The sequence below is a fragment of the Chamaea fasciata genome, unplaced genomic scaffold, assembly GCF_029207755.1.
Source record: "Chamaea fasciata isolate MVZ Bird 193981 ecotype frontalis unplaced genomic scaffold, bChaFas1.0.hap1 SCAF_3, whole genome shotgun sequence".
NCBI classification, from domain to species: domain Eukaryota; kingdom Metazoa; phylum Chordata; class Aves; order Passeriformes; family Sylviidae; genus Chamaea; species Chamaea fasciata.
Window position 1 is genome coordinate 111525855 of NW_027094088.1, and position 17876 is coordinate 111543730.

Sequence of the window (17876 nt, forward strand, 5' to 3'; positions counted from 1 at the left end):
AAATGTTTATTAACTCTAACACATTTGGCTGATGATTTGTGACAGATGAGGCATAAAGCAGGAAAGTACCAGGCAAAAAGTTTTAAACCCAAAGGTTTGTCTTCTAATTTTTCAGCCTTGACTGCAGAGTTGAGGAAGATAACCCTGGACCTGAGTATTGCTTCATATTAAACAACCCCAAAGTTGTTTGCTCCAATATTTTTATCCACTTATGAGGTGGAAGGAGCTGTGAATGTCCTGCTGGCTCCATTCTGCTTCGCCCATGCCCCTCCCTGCTCTCCTCCCATAGAAATTTGGTCTGTATTGTGTGTTCCATGTGGATCTGCCTTACTCCCATTACCCTTCCCAGTGACAGAGACATTTTTGGGGAGAGGCACGTTCTTTTTATGCAGTGTCTTGTTTAAAAACTGTAAACACTTTGGCTTTGCTTAGGAACGTCTGGTGGTTTGCTGATTAATCACCCAACTACTTAATGTTGTTGCTATTTTAGTGTTTATAATGCTTTGCTGGAGGCTTTAAGTAGTGAATTTAAAAAACTTTGTGTGGTAATGCCTGTGAATGAATCCAGCTACACACAGGCAAATTAATAGGAAGTTGTGATTTCTTGTTGTATTTCCATATGAACTGTCTTACAGTCCAAAAGCTCTAACTGCTGCTGTAAAATCCTTACATTTTTACCCTCAAATCCTCCTTAGGGTCTCGGGGCTCAGGAACAAGGAAATCCAGAACACATCAGGGTTAAGGTGAAAAACGATGTGCTGGGATTAGGAGCTGCCGTCAACCACGAGGTGAGCACAGGGCCCAGGGCAGGGAGTGGATCCCATTTCAGCAAAAGCACAATTATTTGAATGGAATATTAGTGAAATGTGTTGAAATTTGGTATGTGGTGGTAGCATGTACCAAACAGGATTGTTCACACTTTCCAAGACAACCCTTTTTAATTTCATTTCACTTTGGGGGGACTGCAGGAGCTGGGCTTGGTGTTACCACCTGTGGAGCTTCCCAGGGTTCCTCCCACCAACAAGGATTGGATATAATCAATTTTTTTACTTCCAAGAGTCTTAATATCTGTTTTGTAAAACTTGTGTTAGTTCTGAAGACTTCTGCCTTGTGTTCATGTGGGTGATATTTACAGGACAACTGGATTGCTCATCAGGATGACTTCAACCAGCTCCTGGCTGAGCTGAATAACTGCCATGGACAGGGTGAAACAGGTAGGTTCATGCTTGGCTCAATCAGATGCTGGAAGCTCAGCAGAGTTTCCATTCTGTGTCTTTGAAAAGTTCCTGAGGCCCATTTTGTGATGCAAATAATATCTTTGATAAGGTTGAGAACTCCCTGTTCTTGCCCAAAATCACTGGGAGCCAAAGGATGTGTTGCCATCCATGACCATTTGTGGATCTCAGTGGATCACTTTTGCTCTCAGGTCTCAAAGAAAGACTTTTTCTTGAGGAAAGAAAACAGAAAATGCTAAACCCGTTTATTTCATCCAGGATCACAATATTTGGGACACTTCCCACTTCTAGGCTGTACCTAGAGGAACGTTTATTTCTTTATTAAGCACCCAGAATCTGTCTGAAGGTTCACAACAATCACTCAGCACTGCAATGCTCTGCCTTCCTTTTGCTGATGAACTGTCACACTTGGCTTCCATGCTCCAGTGGCTTCTTAAATGCCTCTTTTTCCTGTCCTTGGAGAGCTGCTCTGTAGCTTTTGCCTCAGAGTTCTGCATCTCTGCTTTGAGTGTGGCATAAAGTGATTTTTGTAGCCCTGGTGTTGAGCACACAAGTGGGGAAACTTTCTCAGAAAGGGCTATTTTTAAAGTCTTCTATTTTTGAAAAGCTTCTTACAAACTGACCTTGCTCTGTGAAAATGAAGTTAGGAAGTCGTGGTGAGTGTGAGCTTAGAGAAAGTTTATCAAGTTATTTATCAAGTGATTTATCATCTCTCCTTTAGTTAAATGCAGTTAAGACTCTGATTTTGTATCTGAACACCTCTCTGGAGTGTTGTTAAACCAAGGGTTCCTGCTTGGACACAGCCTGTCCTTGTGCTGCTGGGGCAGAATTGCCAGATTAGTGAATTTAGCAACTCTTCATTCATTCATTCTTAACCTTGGAGCAGTGAAGGGTTTCTAGGAGAGAAAATGTAGAAAGAATAGGAGGAAAATCAGTTAGCAAGGAAGTTTTCTAATCCTGGGGAACTAGGATTAATGTTCTGAGCCTCATGCCTCAAAACACCTTTTTTAACTTGCTGTGCAATTTATCCTTGTGAAATCGTGAGGCCACCCAGGACTCGGTGCTGTCACTCAGCTCCTGGAGGGGCAGGAGAGCATTTCATGGGGAAATTCCAAAAGTTCATGTCTCCCTTCAGAACTAAATCCTGCCCAAGTTGCAACTTGAGCCCTGGGAAGATCAGGGAGGTGTAACTGGTGGGAAACCTGCAGACTGATGAGCAGAGAGCTGAAATGACTTGCCCAGGGCCACAGTGAGTCAGCAGAGGCAGGTTCAGGGAGCAAGGCTTGGTCCTAAGCTCTGCACTCTTCCCTGGGTCATCTCATGCAAAGTTACCCTTGAAAACTCATAATTCTCCCTGTTGCACTCAGTTCTTTTGGTCCTTTTAGGAGCTGGGACAAGTTTTCAATCACTGAGAACAAATTTAGGTGCACCTTGAAAATTCCAGGTCAGAGTCACATTTGGTGATTTACATAAAGGCATCGCTCTGAAACTTGGTTTTTTGGCAATTGTTGAAGCTGGCAAAACTCATCCAGAAAAAACTGCCTGCAGCTGTGCTGCAGGAGCAAATGTTACATTATTGGCCATCCTCCAGTTTCAAACTGCATTAAAAGTCAGCTGAAAAACTTCATTGTTCTTAAAGAACTGGTGCAGTTGCCAGAGCTGGATTGCAATTAGAGGTCGGAAAGGAAGGGCCCTGTGGGGGTTGATGCCACCATTCAAATACCCTCAGTGTCTGGAGCTTTAGCTGTCTTTTCCTCTTTTTTTCCTAGCTGAGCACCCAGTGAGAGTAGGTTTAGATTAGATTAAATGTTAGGAAGAAATTCATCCACTGGTGGACAGGCCCTGGCACAGGTTTCCCAGAGAAGCTGTGGCTGTCCCTGAATCCCTGGAAGTGTCCAAGGCCAGGCTGGACAGGGCTTGGAGCAGCCTGAGCTAGTGGAAGGGAGTTGAGACTCCATGGTCTTTTCCCACCCAAACCATTCTATAATTCCTGGCTCTTTTGCTGGGATCCTCAGTGATGATGACTGTCCCTTTCCCAAGGATAAAAGAGTGGGAACAACACTGTGGCTGTGCTTTGGCATCTGCACCTCGATCACATTTGCTGCAGAAATGGCACGTTGGTGGCTTTATTGCCCCGACTAAATTGCTTTCAGAAGCACATTAAATATTCCTGCAGCCCTTGCTCAGTTTGTCAGATGATTTTCCAGTCCCTGGAAGACACAGGGATGTATTTCCCTGCCCACTGCAAGTGCCAGCACGTTCAGTAGTGAAATTCCTCCCTGCAGGCACGAGGCGGTGCTGCTGCCCCTCTCCCTGTAGGCATAATGTGGAGGAGGAAGGCTCTGTGGAAACCCTTGGCTGTGTAAAGCTCCTTTCGCTACCAGGAGGTTGGAAACCAGGCTCAAAGTGCTGCTGTCAGGATATTTTAGTTGTGATCTTTCCTTTCCCCACAGACCCTTTCCATTGAGGGTTTTTTTGTTAAAAACTGGATTTGCTGGTCCTTTCTTTTCCCATTAGTGTGGATATCTCAGCCTGCTGGCCCTCAGCTCTCCCACTGCAGGCTGAGGATTTTGGTTTTAGCTCAGGGATTCATCAGGTGGCACTGCCTATCAAGCAGGGAAGTGCTGGAATTCCAGTGTCAGGAAAAGCTTGGGCAGCAGAGCTTTCCAGGGTGGGATCATATAAAAAAAAGGTGACTCAACTTGGCCCTCGGGGCACGGGTTGATTTCCTTACCCATCCCACAGGGAGAGAAAGAAACACCTCACCAGAGTAACCTCCTGTGGGGTTACAGAGCAGAGACTCCTGCGGTGCCTCTTTTCAGGGCTATAAAGGCAGTAATTAACTGTTCAACAGGTGAATTCTCTCTCTCTGGCAATGTTTTGTAAATTAACAGGCTCTGTGTCTGCAAAGAGAACATTTGTACCCCCAGAATAACCTGGCACAGCACAGGAATGTGATCTCTGTGCTGTTAAATAGTGAGGTTAATCCTTCACATGACTTTAACCTGCTCATAAGTATCCCAAAGTACTCCTGAGTGACTCTGGGGCTGAGCCAGCCCCAGAGACCATTCCCAGAGGACAGTTTAGATGCAGGCCCTCTTCTGGAAGCCTGGAAAGTGAGATAATAGGGATGTGGCAATTTGTTCTAGCTGGCCTTGGGGACAGAAAAGCTTTGTCACCATTCAGTCTCCTAATAGAGATGTATCAGCTTATGTCCAAATAGAGGTATTTTGTGTAGGGTTAGAAATGAAAATCCTGTGGGGGGGTTTCCCCCCTTTTTCTTTCTGCTCAATCAGTTTTTTATTTCCTGCTATTTCTTACTCAGACTCTGGTGCTGGAGATACTCTATGAAAAACACTACTATTATTTTTTTACCACAGAGATAGATTTGCCTTTGACCTCGAGTACCTGTATCTGCCTTTTCAGATTACCGTGGATTGGAAATGGGAAAGAAAGGGGATGGGGGAAAAAAAATCAAGCATTGACATATTTCAGACAAAACTTAGAATGCTTCCTTCAGTAATACTTTATGTTATGTTGTTGACTGGGTTTTGAGAGAGAAAGTTAATTACACTGATGTTTGAATTTGGTGCTTAAGTGCCTCTAACAGAGCTGGACCCTGTTTGCTTGGTGTTTGTTTTTTTTTAGAGTCCTCAGTGAAAAAGCAGAAAAAGACATTCAGCCTTGAAGAAAAATCCAAATCTTCCAAGAAACGTGTCCATTATATGAAATTTGCCAAAGGTAAGTGAAGTTTTGTTGTTTTATAAGCCCTGGCCAAGATTAGAACAAACCCTGCTGAAGGTGATCTGTTGCCTCATGGAGTCTAAATTTGACAAGTCAAATCTGGGTTTAGAACCCCCTGCAGCTGCTTGCTTAAAGCTCTAATGTGCTGCTCCTCTTCGTTTTGGACAATTTTGGATGACTTTAGGCTGCTGATGTTGGGAATAAAACAATTCTTTAGTGAAGGAGCTGAATAAAGGAGTAGTGAATATTTCAAGCAGTGGAGGCATGGGATGGGAGCAGGAGGCAAAGGTGAGGTGGGAGTGACTTGGGCATGTGCGTGGCCCTAACCCTGCAATCCCCAGTAACCCCTGCTCGGAGATCATGTGGATGAGATCAGGGATCAGATTAAACCTGCATGAAGGAAGAGGAAAGCCCTCTTACATCCACCAGGTGCTTTATGTGGTAAATTAGGGCAGCCAGAAAAACTCTTTACAGGAACTTGTGGAGTTTAGTAATTTCTTTCTTTCTCAGAGTGATGACATTATTTGAGTCAGCTCAGGTTCTGGCCCTTGATAGTTGTTCAGTCCTTTTCCTTTTGCTCTGTTCCCCTTTCACACGGTGTGTGCCCATTTCAGGGCACGGATAGGATCAGTTTCCACTAATGGCTGATTTATTAAACTGAGAGCTCTGTGTATTGTTTTCTGACAGCAAATGCCTCTGCTAAAACAGAGCTAATTGATATCTGAATAGAGGCCAGATTTTCATATCAGGGTTTGGGATTTTTGGTGAAATAATTTGACCTTGAAGTCCGAGCTGTTAACATGAGCCTGCCACTTTATGACATTAAACAATTAAATTGGTTCAGGGCTTGCAAGTACAGAGGCCATGGCCTGTTTGAGCAAAGAGGATTTATTTTGATTTGGATTTAACCTTTTACTAAATATAGAGTTTAAAAAAAAGTGTCTTTTGAGCATGTAAAATACAGCTCAAGCCTTTCACATTCACAATATTATCCCTGATTTGTTTGGTCACGTTTCCACAAGGCAGCCCCTCATTTGCTTGTACCCTCTGTGGCCTGACACAGGGAAATTGTCCTTTTTCAGGGAAAGAGGAAAAGTTATATGAGAAAAGGCTCATGTTGTCATGGCCCTTGTTGTTGAAGTCCAGTCCTGCTTCCTTTCAGACTAAACAAGACAAGCTGACACAAAAGCGGGAGAAGGGAACAGCGACGGCACCAAACGCGGCTTCCGCTCCCGGGGCTGGTTTGGAGCCTCGCTGCTGGAGGAACAGCCACCCCTGGATCTGGGAAATGCACCCAAAGCTCAGATTAAAACACTGATTTCAGCTGCTTGTCGAGTAGCTGCTCCCCTGGGATGCTGCAGGAGGTTGAGGCTGTCAGCTCAGTTGGTTTTCTGTTAGAGGAGAAATGGGGGAGACATCCAGGGGGAGGCACGGAAAGGAAGTGCAGCCTGGAAACGGGAGCAGGAGGATTTTGGGTGTTACATTCCAAGCCTTGGCCAAGAGAAAGCTGAGAACAACCCCAGCAGGAAGCTGGGGAACACTTGCTCCTCTGGGCTGATGTGTCTCTTTACCCTCCAGGGCAGTTGAGGATCCCAGGAAAAAGAGGAAGTCAGATTTAGGGATTTTTTTTTGGTTTGGATTTTTTTGGCCATTACAAAACTCATTTTGAGGTCACTGATTTTGGAATCAGAAAATCAAGTGATTGAGACCCCAGAAGAGTCTTAACAGGTTGACCTGTCTGGGTTAGTTTTGTTTCTTTAACTCCTGCTGGCCTTTTCCAAAAGAATTTTCTGACAGAGGCAGTGAACAACTCAACAACTCCTATGCTGTGGAATTGGTTAAATCTTTGCCTGTATCTCTGAATATCACATCACATCACACCCTCCTGCTTCCCCCTCCTTGACCCATGCCTGATATCCAGCTCACCACACAACAGTCAGATGGGAATAATGGCCCTCCTGGAAATCTTTGCTTCACTCTTGAAATGATTTTCAGTTGGAATAACCCAGTGAGTGGCAGAGGTGGAATTTTTGCTTTTCAGAAGCAACATCAGAAATCAGAGAAAAGTCCCCACTGAGTAAAAATGGATTTTTTTTTTTCATTGTGTGGAGGAGCTGTAACTCCCTAATTCTGTCAGAAATGGGGAATCCTCGTGAGAATCCAAAGATCCCAATGCATACACGCATTTCCTCTCGTGTATCTTCATTTAGTGGCTTTAGCATAGTACCACAGCATGATTTGGGTTTGAAGGGACCTTAAAGTTCATCCAATTCCATGCCCTTGCCATGGCAGGGGCACCGTCCACTATCCCAGGTTGCTCCAAGCCCCATCCAACCCGGACTTCCTGATTCTTGTTTATCTCCAAGAGCAATTCTTCTCTCTCTGTGGGTCACACTGTTACCAAAATGTATCCTCAGATGTGAAGGTTTTGGGGTTTTTCCCTCTCTTTACCCCTTCCAGGTAAGGATCTCTCGTCACGCACTGAACAGGACCTGTCCTGCATTTTTGGGAGAAGACAAAAAAATGCCAAGACCCAGGTAAACAAGAATCTTCTCCTTTCTCTTGTTTCCTTGTCTATTATCCCTTACAACAAAATATCCAAATGTCTTTTTGCCAATACGTGTCGTCTACTTGAAGCGCTGTGCTTGAACTGTGAAGAAATAAGAGTAAAATTTAATTTAAAAAATTATTTAATTAAAAAAATTTAATCCCTGTTTTTGTGGATTATCATGATGTAACTTCTTTGGAGATAGGGCACCTCCAGTATTTTAATTTTTTGGTAGAAATTGTATATCGCAAAGAGGAATTTTGCTTGATCTGAAAGGTCAAGGGTTGGACTCAATGCTCTCAGAGGTCTTTTCCTACCTAAATGATTCTGTGAAAGATCTGTGAATATCCGAAATAAAACTGGACATTCAGTAGCAACTGCGCAATCTCCACAAACTGCCCTTGTTTTCACAAAAAATGGGAAAGGCTGAGCAGCTGCAAAAGCTTCAGAGGTGGCCTGAACAGTGATAAATATTTGATGAGGAGATCTTTCCTTTGACTTTGTGTAATGAGATCCAGGTTTGGACCAGCTTTCATTTTATTTATGTGTTCATTAGCATTTTGTGCTTGCAGACACAGACCAACTCTATCAGTCAATAAAATAACTGTGACATGACCAACGTATCCAGAAAAATTCTTTGGAAAAAATAACATCTGAAAAAGCACAAATGAATATATTGCAGGAATTGCCCTGTTGGTTCCAAGTTCTTGGAAATCTCTGGTTTTAAGGGGAAGATGGGGCTTGAAATGGAGTGGAAATTCCTGGCATACCCTGTAATGTTTGACACCTTGCTCCTTGTGCTCTTGGAAGTCGTCGTGGAACTTCACTGCAGGTCACTGGGAGCTGAAATAAGGATTTGGGAGCTTCCAGTCTGTGAGAGCTGTTGGAGCTCTCATATCCAGTGGGTAAACTTGTACCAGGGAGCCCTGTTGGTTCTGATCACCAAAATATGTCCTGGATCTTCTATTTGGTTCCCTTGGTGTATGATCAGTGGGAAGCAGGACAGACTGGGATTTAAAGCAGTTCAGCATTGCTGGAGGTTGAGGGAGCAGATTTTGCCCACTTATGAGTTGTCTCAAATAGCTGGTATTGTTTTCTCTCTATGTTCTACAATCTTCTGAAATTCGGAGTTGAAAAGTTGCGTCTTCTGGGACTTTTTCCTGCAGAACATCTGCTGTTTAGTGGATAAACACTGCAGGTCACCTGGATTTTATGAAGGGTGTTTAAGTTTGTGCATTTTTTTGCCAATCCCTTGACAGTCGCAGTGCTTGACTGATGGCTGCTGTGCAGATTTCCTGAAATGGTTCAAGCTTCTGGCAGAAAAGTCACAGACTGTGCACCCAGATTTTCCCATGCAAATCCAGGCAGGAGGGAACAGAATTTGGAGCTGCATTTGTTGTCTTCTGGCTGCTGCTGAGCAGCCACAGGGGGAGGAAGCCAGAGGCAACACAATGGCTTCCTCCAGCTCCCCCTTCTCCTTCTCTTCATGGATCAGAGGTCTGTGGAGTTTGCACAGAACAGAAGTGCATTGCTCAGGCCCTCCAGCTCTGAGCACCCATGAACTCTTGTGATCCCTTCCCATGATGTTCCAGAGCCTGGTCCTTAAGGTGTCACAAAGGGAAGTTTCCTATGAGGCTGTGCAGGAATTCTCTGTGTTTGCGTTCTGGTTTGAAATCCCTGAGCTCTGGGCATTTCCCTGCTGGGGCACAGCTCACTGCAGGAGCAGGAAGGTGCTGCCATTCTCTTGGAACTGAGTTTTTCCTGCGTGGAGATGAGGTAGGAAGGGCCCTGGTGCCCAGCAGAGCCCTGGGTTTGCCTGCAGGTTGTGGTAGGCTCCACTTCCCTTCAAATTTCTGCTCCTGCAACCCTGGGCTGGTTTCCCTGGTCGCAGCACAAGGATTTCCGTACTTCCGTAGGAGCCAGAACTCCTATCCATGAATCTGATTGCAGGTTCCCAGCTGTGGGTGCAATGGAGATGATCCATGGAACTACCCCCGTTGATCCTGGGAAAGCTGGAGTCGTGGCCCACAGAAATCTCATGGATTTAAAAAGACCAAGTGCTGGTGCTGCTTCTGGATCAGGGCAACCCCAGGGATCAATCCAGTGGGGATGAAGGGATGGAGCAGCCCCAGGAGAAGGACTTGGGAGTCCTGGTGGGTGAGAGCTGGACATGGCTTAGCCCAGAAACCCCTGGAGCTGTTGGAGCCAGTCCAGAGGAGGCACCAGGATGATCAGAGGGATGGTGCAGCTCTGCTGTGAGGAAAGGCTGAGGGAATTGGGATTGTTCAGCCTGGAGATGCTTTGCGGTAACCTAACTGTGGCCTCCCAGTACCTGAAAGGAGCTGCAAGAAAGATGGAGAGATACCATTTATAAGGACCTGGAGGGACAGGACACAGCGAATGGCTTCAGGCTCACAGAAGACAGTTAGATGGAATACTGGGGAGAAATTCTTCCCCGTCAGGCTGAGGAGGCCCTGGCACAGGTTGCCCAGAGAAGCTGTGACTGTCCCTGGATCCCTGGAAGTGTCCATGGCCAGGTTAAATAGGGCTTGGAGCACCCTGGGACAGTGGAAAGTGTCCTTGCCCATGGCAGGGGGTGGATTTGGATGATCTCTAAGGTGCCTTCCAACCCAACCCATTTCATGATTTTATAGCTTGAAGTCCTATCTCTGAGGGCTCTTTCTGAGGTGTCATCTCCCTCCTCTGTTCTCAGAGATGCAGTTTGAAAAGCATTCAGCACACATTTGATGTGCACTGAATGACTCCAACAGAGCTACCATTCCACTCTTGATCTTTTGACAAAGATTTTCAGTTTAATTCTTTTTCCCCCATTTCTTTCAGTCTGGAATCAGAAAAATTTGGGTGCTACTTCATGGAAAGATGCAGGAACTGCATCAGGAACTTCTTTTCATAGAATCACAGAATTGCTGAGACTGGAGGAGACAGCAAGCTCTTTAGGAGTTTGTCCAGAGTTTTGATTATCAGCCTTCCCTAAAGCCTCCAGTTTAAGCCCGTGACAAAATTTCTGAAATTTTGTAGAAAAAGAGATCATTCAAGGGGCAGAAGAGATCACAGAATCATGGAATTGTGAAGGCTGATAAGACCTTCACAGTCCTCAACTCCAAGCCTGTTCACCACTCAACCATGTTCTCAGGTGTTACAGCCACATGGGTTTTTTTTAACACTTCCAGGGATGGTAACTCCTCCACTTCCTGAGCAGCCTGTTCCAGTGCCAGACAGCCCTTTCCATGAGGAATTTTTTCCTAAATCCAATCTAAACCTCCCCACTGTTGCACTAGGTCTGGCTGGTTGGCTGATGTCACACCAAACTGCCTTTAGAGGTTAGGGAAAGAGAAGAAAAAAGCAAAACACAGGGAATTCCATCTGTGTTTGTGCTCCAAGTAGGGGTTAGTGGGAGAACTCAAGGCTCAGTGATGGTCTCTGCACCAGCAAGATAATCTTGGCTTTTCTGAAGTGCTTGTCAAAAATCTGTCACCCCTGAGCTGCTGCAGTGATAAACAGGGTCTCAACAAATCACTGTAACAATCAGTCCTGTCCACTCTTTTCCAGTGTGTATATTAACAATCATTCTGTGGTCTGTGCAAGTAGCCTTTGGCAGGAGATGCTCTGTGTGAGCTTAATCTGAGCTCTCTTAACCGTGGGGCTGATCTCAGGCTCCCTTTTTAACTGTCTCATTGGCCAAGGACTGGTAATGGAGCCTTGCTCTTGTTCCACACCAGCTCTGCAGCAGTAAGTGCGGAATGTTGAAACTTGGATTATCTACCTTATCAAAGGAAGAGGGAGTTGGCCAGAGGACTGTAAAGATTGCAAAAGAGGGGAATTGCAAAGGATGTGGAAGGAAATGCTGTTTGCCCCTGAGGGTCGAAAGAAGTTTCTCTGAAAGTAATAAAACTACAATGCTGTTGTTTTGATAGTTTTAGGATATGTGTTACTAAGCAGAGGCATTTGCAACCTTTAATTCTTCTGAATGTTCAACATAACTGTCCTTTTTTTAAAATTATTTTTGAAAAATCGTGTGTCCAACTCAAACCTTCTTAATAAACTACACAGGGACCTTTGTTTAAAACAAAACAAAAAAAAATACAAGTCAAAGAAACGAGGTGGGGAAGAAAACAATGGCTGGGCTTCAGAGTGGACCTAAATTGAAAACGTCTGCAGTTTTTCCCAGGGAGAGCAAGTGATCGAAAATATTGAATTGTAATTATGATGCTCTCTGGAGACCTGCAGTGAGGACCTGTTTTGCAGGGTAAGATCTGACAGACTTGTTTTTTACCCCCACCACTTTTCCCTGTGATTTTCTCACTTGCTTAGGAACACACTGGGAGCTGGGGAGACAGAAAAACAAATTCCATTAGTTCCTATCTGGTTGAACTTCCTGGAACCCCCACTATTTTTTTTGCTTCTCAGAATTTCCTTCCTCCATCCAGCTGTGTTTCCTGATGGAGCCTTATCACTGGAGAAAATGCTCCTGAGTGAGGGTGAGGATTTGGGAATGAGTTGCAGACGGTCCCAACTTGGTTGCTGAACAACATGATTCTGGCACTGATTTCGCTCTGGGGGCTGGGGGAGCAGCTCAGATTTGCTCAAACCCTGGTGGAGATGCATAAAAACCTGAGTGTTTTGCATCCACCTCACATGCGTGGCTCAGGCAGTTCCATGAGTAATCTGCTTCCTCCAAGTTTGTGTAACTTGGATTGTAAACCTGCGTAAGTTCCCTTAAGCCACCCAATCCAAGTAGCCCGAAAGTCTCAGGCTTGCTGTGATTTCTTCCTTGTTAGGCATTAGAAATGGAACTGTCCACCCCTGGTGCTTTTTCACTTTTGTTTTGTTTTGTTTTTTAATCAGGAAATTGTCTTCTGACACATTTTGCAGAACTTCCTCGACTGATTTGTATTTCCCAGCACTTATCAGAAAAGCATGTTGGCTAATCTTAAGGGACATAGCTGAAAATCCATTAAAGTCTGGCTCTACCATGGGCTCCCTGAAGTTATGGGTGAACTGATACCATTCCCTGCAAAATACCAATCAAGATATTGGTGTTTGTGGGATTTCACCATTGTGGCTTTAGGCAAGTAACAAGTTTAATCTTGGGGGGTTTTTTTCACCTGTGACCAAATTTCTTGCAGGGTTAGCACATAAATTAATTTGCTGCTCCCTTTTTTTGCAATGCCGGGGAAGGGGAAAAAAAACAAAACTGCAGAAGAGAAAAATGAGTTACAAATTAACACAGATTTTTCACCGTTCTGCTTTGGAGACCACAGTTAGCATGAGGTATTTGGGACTGAGAAGCAGAACAGAATAGAAAAAAAAAAAAAAAAAAGACATCAAAAACCTGGAGAGAGTCCAAAAGGGTTTAGTAAAATGGCAGACAGGGTTAGAGGGCATGTCCTAGAAGGAGAGAGTGGAGGAACTGGATACGTTCATCTCAGAAAAGAGGCAGAAAAAAGATGACCTCTCTGCCTATAAATATCTGGGGGTCATGGGGAGGGAGGAGCAGAGGAAGGGAAGGGACAGTAATCAGAGTAGGCAAAAGCCAGGAATTGGACTGGGGGGTGAGAACTTCAATTAGAAAAAGGAAGACACAGACTTACTCTTCAGCAGGCTTCCTCACAGTGATGTCAGCGAGGCACTGGAGGAGTCTCCTGAGGGAAATCCCAGCTCCTTCGTGAGTGACACCAAGAAAAAAGATGAGTTTAACACTTTTCAGACCCATTGGGATGGGCGGAGATGGATCAGTTTAAGGGAAACATCTCCCAGAAGCCATTCTGTGAGCAGCTCCAATACTGAAGTTGGATTCCTGTGGTTGTGTTGTGCTTGGATTCTGTGTGGCTAAAGGAGGTGAGCTGGTGCTGGAATCCCTGTCCTTGTGCACGTGGATCTGTTGGCCTTCCCCTTTCAGTCATGAAATATTTTAGAGTCTTAATATCTTTAAAATCTCTGCTGCTTCGACCGGCATGTTTTACTTGCCTCAGATTTTTAGTCTCAAGTGATAGGACAAGGGGGAATGGTCTTGAGATGAGGCAGGGGAGATTCAGATGAGATACGAGGAAAAAATTGTTCACTGTGAGGGTGGTGAGGCCCTGGCACAGGTTTCCTGGAGAAGCTATGGCTGCTCCATCCCTGGAAGTGTCCAAGGCCAGGTTGGATGGGGCTTGGAGCAGCCTGGGACCATGGAAGGTGTCTGCCCATGGAAAAGGCGGAATGGGATGAGCTTTAAGGTCCCTCACCCAAACCATTCTGGGATTATTATCAAGGGATTTTTACAGCCTCTGTAGTACTGCAGGAACATTTTCGGCCTCTCCAGTTCTGCTGGGCACCCCACCATGGGCTCTTAACAGCCAAAAGGGTCAAAAAATAGAGAAAAAGCCAACCCAAACCCAGACTCTGCCAGCAGTGGCGGTGCAAGGCCATTGCCTGCACCTGAGGAGCAACCAGGACAGGCTGGTGACACAAAGTCACAGGGAGGACAACAGAACAGTGCAGCTGAAGGGCTGAATCACAGAACCACAGAATGGTTTGGGTTGGATGGAACCTTAAAGCTCCTCCAGTTCCAACCCCCTGCACAGGTGGTTCAGGTAGAGCAAATCTGGCAGCACAGACCCGTGGAAAGCAGATCTAAGGCCTTGTTGCTTTGAGCTGGTAACTTGCAACACAACCTACGTAGCAAGTCAGAAAATTAATTGGCCTCAAGGTGTTAATTTGGGCCGTATATTTAATATTTCTTCGTGCAGATGAGATTGTTTCAGGAACACCAGGAAGAATTTCTTTTACCCAGCGTTCTGTCCTAGTTGTGCTTTTGATTAAAAAAAAAAAAAGAAAAAAAAAAAAGAGGAAGAGCAAAGTATTGATGTTTTGTTGCCTATTCTATAAGCACCTTGTTAATCAACTGGAGGATAAATTATTGCTGTTCAGACATCAGGAGAGAGGGAGAGGAAGAGATAGCTCCCAATCTTCCTCTCTTCATTGGAGAAGTCTTGCCTCCACATTTGTTCCTTGGGGGGTTTGTTAAGGAACAGAAAACAAAACTGGGGGGGAGCTCTTTTTGATTTATCTTCTCTCTTTCCCTTTTGGTCACTTCCAGAGGCTTAAAGAGCCGAGTTGGCTTTAATGTGTTACCATTAGAGACCAGGCATTAGCTGGAATAACCCATCCTGCCTCACAGTGAAAAATATCCCTTGATTGGCTAATTAATCAGTCAAAGGGGAATGACATGGCCCTCGGCTTGAGGGACTCTGCTGCACAGGTAAACAGGTCATTGATAAATGGTTTACCCACAAATTCATATATCAAGAAAACTTAGTCATTTTTTAACTACACTTGGTGTGAAAGCTGTGCTGTGTTTTTTGGAGGTGAATTTTTGCTGCCTTTGCTTTTTTTTTTTCATCGTGGAAGCTTTTAGGCTGTGGAAGTTTGTAAGAGGAAAAGGCCAATGAGAACTTTGTCACGATTGGAGTTCTTCTGTCTTAGGAATTGGAAGAAAAGAACCCTCAAGAATTTTTTTTCCCCTCTCAAAAAGAGGAAATCATTGTGGTTTTTTTATGTTGAGATTGAGTGGGTCTGAAACCAGGATGGCTCAGTTGCTTTTGTCATTTAAAGATCCCGAGGCTGCTCATATCCAGTGCTTAGGCCCTACATGGACAAAAAAATAGATCCATAAATGGATCTGATGAAATAGTTGGGGGAAATCTATGGTGTAAGAAACAGATCTGTGTTGATAAAAGGCTTTAACTGACCTGATTTCCTTTTGGCTTTTGACATTTCTGTGCTGGACCTTGTCATTTGTATATTTTATAACACCTTGTCCTGCAAAGGTGATTCTCCAGTGGGATTCTTCATTGAGATTTAGAGAAAGAGGGAAAAAAAAAAAAGAAAATGAAAAGGGGAGGAAGGAAATCCAGCTCTAAATTAAACTCCACAAAAATGTGATCTAGAAACACTTTTATCCATGGGCTAAATAGGGTTAAGGCAGTGGAATCATGTAAGGGACCACAAAACAATGTTTGGCATAGCTGCTTAACTGGGTGCTCAGAACAAATCCTAATTGTGCTTTTTTTCTTGCAATTGTCTTTTTTTTTTTCTTTTTTAACTGTGTATTATGTGAGAAAGTAACATACCAGTACCTAAGAATATGGGTTTGGCTTCTAGGGAATAAACCTCACCTTATTTTGTGTAATCCCTTCCTTCCAAGCAGCCCTTGCCATGGGCCTGAGCTTTACAGACCAGCCTTGTTTTGTTTTTCCTTTTAAAAATATTTGTGTGATCAAAGAACTTTCGTTAAAAAAAAAATGCAGTGCAGCAGTTCAAAACAAGGAAAAGTAACTTTTTTTGATCCTATCATAACAGGATTTGTCTATGGAAGTGTGAACTAAGCAGGTGGCTTCCTGTTGATTTCTAAGCCAGGTGGACAAGTTCTTGATGATGAGTTGGTCTCTCTCCCTGTCCTGCTTTCCTTAAGGGAAGGAATTTGCTTATTCCTGTGTCTGGAGGAGTGGGATTTGGGCTGACAACTTGTAGGGATAATGCTGCTGTGGGAATGAGAGGGAAACACCGGCTTGGTCTCTCTCAGAAATCGGGGATTACGATGCATTTTATTACCTCCAAGATGGCAGCTGGATCTACTCAAGCAGCCTGCAAGGACTGGGTGTTCACAGCAATCTGATTTTTGCTGACTTAGTGTCGTTAAAGGGCGTCTAACCTTCCTCCAAGGGTGTCTTCTGATTTTTGGCTCATCAAACTGGTTATGAAACCGCTGGTTGGTTCAGATGGGTTAAACAAACCAGAAGCTGGAGCAAAAGAAATGATTCAGCCTGAGAAAGTGCTTAAAATCTAAAGAAACAAGCTTTTCCACTTCCAGTCCAGTATTTCGGCTTCACTGCTGGATTGTTCTTTCTTCAGCTGTGAATATTTGTTTTTTAAACTCTACAGTCAGGAGAAATATCTGGTGCTGGAGAGTGACTTGGTGTTGGTAAAGTTCCCCCACCAGTGTCCAAACTGGTTCCTCCTCCCTCTGAGCTCCCTCTAGCTCCCTGGCATCTTTGCAAATGTGGCCATTTGAATTCAATTTGGTCTTATTTGAGGTTCCCCGAGGTTAAGACAAGGTTAAGAAATCCAGTGTCTGTTTTTCACTACGTCTGCAGCCTCCCTCTGCAAACCACCATCATTCCCAGGATGTTTCCTTTGAACAGTTATGGTGTTGCCATAGAGAGAGGGACAAATGTGACAAAAGTGCTGATTAATGTTATTAATTTGACCATCTGTTAATAACTGTGTGTCTCCCTTAGCTAAGGAAAGAGGAAGTGGATGATGGAGAAAACAAATCATGCAGGGGAATAGCTGGTGCCTTCTGTGGTCAAGTGGCTTCAGCATCAGCTTTGAAAGATGTGTCCCTTGTCAGGATCCTGGTGATGAGGACTTGCTGTTCTCCCTCATGGAATACTCTGTGGGAAAGGTCTCAGATTTGGAGTTGAGGATGAATATTGTCCTGTTTTGATTTCTTGAGAGGAGAGAGCAGGGACTTGTGGACCTTGTTAGAATGTTGGAATCACAAGGATGCTCCAAGGGTTGGAGCCCCTCTGCTCTGGAGCCAGGCTGGGAGGGCTGGGGGTGCTCACCTGAAGAAGAGAAGGATCCATGGAGAGCTCAGAGCCCCTTCCAGGGCCTAAAGAGGCTCCAGGAGAGCTGAAGAGGGACCTGCGACAAAGGATGGAGGGACAAAACACAGGGAATGGCTTCCCACTGCCAGAGGGTAGGGACAGATGGGAAAGGGGGCAGGAATTCTTGGCTGTGAGGGCAGTGAGGCCCTGGCACAGGTTTCCCAGAGAAGCTGTGGCTGCCCCTGGATCCCTGGAAGTGTCCAAGGCCAGGTTGGTTGCTCCTGGGGCTTGGAGCAACCTGGGATAGTGGAAGGTGTCCCTGCCCATGGCAGGGGATGGAACTGGATGATTTAAGGTCCTTTCCCCCCCAGCCCATTCCATGGTAACAACTGAAATCAGCCACAGGAAAGGCAAACAAGAGGAACTCAAGAGCCTTGCTGAGTTGGACAGAGTTTGGATACTCTGCTGAACACTCCAAAATTTCCATGCACGCAGCAGGGTCTGAAGTCTTCCCTGCACTGGACTAAGGGATGTGAATCCATCTGTGGTGTGTAGTTTGTCCCTTCTCTCCTTGGGGACAGTTGGTTGTGCCCTCGGATGTTTGGATTTGCAGACTCACAGCGCTACAAACCTGGTGGGTGTGGGGAGGGGAGGGTGGAGGTTGGTCTGGCTTTGGAGCAGGAGGTGCTGCTGTCTGTGATCATTAATTCCTCAAATTTTTGGTTGTAGCCTGGG

General features: G+C 44.9%; 1 protein-coding gene across 1 annotated transcript in view; it reads left to right on the forward strand.

Moving 5' to 3' along the window:
• PINX1 (PIN2 (TERF1) interacting telomerase inhibitor 1) overlaps positions 1-17876 on the forward strand; it is a 60814-nt gene that overhangs the window by 6211 nt on the left and 36727 nt on the right. Inside the window, exons 3-6 of the mRNA XM_066180117.1 lie at positions 696-788; positions 1136-1214; positions 4884-4976; positions 7440-7516. Coding sequence (XP_066036214.1) covers positions 696-788; positions 1136-1214; positions 4884-4976; positions 7440-7516 — 342 coding nt within the window. The remainder of the gene's footprint in view (positions 1-695; positions 789-1135; positions 1215-4883; positions 4977-7439; positions 7517-17876) is intronic.